The 1,216-nt window shown below is 56.7% G+C and overlaps 1 protein-coding gene across 1 annotated transcript in view; it reads right to left on the bottom strand.

The window, feature by feature from the left end:
- Positions 1–117: 117 nt before the first annotated feature.
- LOC104984341 (melanoma-associated antigen B4-like) overlaps positions 118–1,216 on the bottom strand; it is a gene marked incomplete at its 5' end in the record, with an annotated part of 6,066 nt that continues 4,967 nt past the window's right edge. Inside the window, 1 exon segment of the mRNA XM_010834021.1 lies at positions 118–372. Within this exon segment, the coding sequence (XP_010832323.1) occupies positions 118–372 (255 nt within the window).

Genomic DNA, 1,216 nt, shown 5'->3' with positions numbered 1-1,216 from the left:
CCTAAAACTGTAGGAACACATAGGTATTGTTCCCTCCACCCCTACTACTCTGCACTATTTAGGAGCTAGATTGCTCTGTTCCAACACAAAGGGAACAAAGTGCCCCGGCCTCCCTCCTTAGATGTGGGAGGAGCTGCAGGACTTGGCCCTGGAAGGGGCACTGGCCTCAGCCATAGCTGGATCCTGCATCGCAACTCTCAGCCCTGCTCTCTCCGCCTGATCTCTCAGAGCCTCATCATAGAGATCTCGGAACGAACTAGGGACCGTATCATGGATCTTGGCCAGAAACTCTAGCACTTTCATCTTACTGGTCTCAGCACAAGCTCTTGGGCCCCACAGGAACTCATAGTGTGGATGATCACTATTGGGCACCTGGAGGTACTTCAGGTACTTCTGCACCAGCTCTTTGGTGATGAGCCTTATGGGCTCCCCAAAGATTGGGTGCTTCCTCCCAGCATAGACCCCCAACACACTGAGGAATTCCCAGACCTCCTCCTCAGTGGCCTGGTTCCCCTTCATGAAGATGAACCCCTGGGAGGCACCTGCACTTTCGTCCTCTGGGCCCTGGGCTCCTTCATCAGATCCTGCACAGGAAGCCCCTGCATCAGGAGAGCTAGTGGCCAAGGCTCCCTGAAGCTTCTGGCTTTCGCCAGCAGCAGGGGAGCTCGGGGGAGAACCCTGAGGGCCAGAAGAGGGAGAAGAGGGGTCCTCCTCTTCTGCGGCTGCAGCAGCACTGGTCTTGGCCTCCTGGGGACACTGAGTGTCCCTCCAGACTTGGTGGTGTTTCACACGAGCATGGTACTTATTGTTGTGCCTCCAAGGCATGACGACACAGGTCTCAGACTGCAGGTGGGCATGCAGGCAGGAAGGCTGGCACCAAGGGCACCTAGAGTAAGGACAAGAAGATTCCATGAGCACCTTCACCCGGGAGAGTCCTCCCTGGCTTGAAACAAGGCTGCCTCTGAGGGGTCTTTCAGGCCAGTGCTCTAGGACCCACAGGGCTCCCGTTCTCCTCGTGAACCTATCCCCTAAGACCCCTGAGGAGGATATGAGAGTGAGCACTGGGGCACAGCCAGACAGCCCTGCTTGGGTGTTAGAGGGGGGCCTGTCAGGGCTGGCAGGGGAGGCAGGTTCTCTCAGTTCACATTTAGAGTCAGGATGAAAATTGGGACAAGACTCCCCCATATCCGAACCCCACCCCCGCCACTCCACACAT

This window comes from Bison bison, unplaced genomic scaffold (genome assembly GCF_000754665.1).
Source record: "Bison bison bison isolate TAMUID 2011002044 unplaced genomic scaffold, Bison_UMD1.0 scf7180017863990, whole genome shotgun sequence".
Lineage (NCBI taxonomy): Eukaryota > Metazoa > Chordata > Mammalia > Artiodactyla > Bovidae > Bison > Bison bison.
This window is presented reverse-complemented; position numbering and strand designations above follow the sequence as displayed.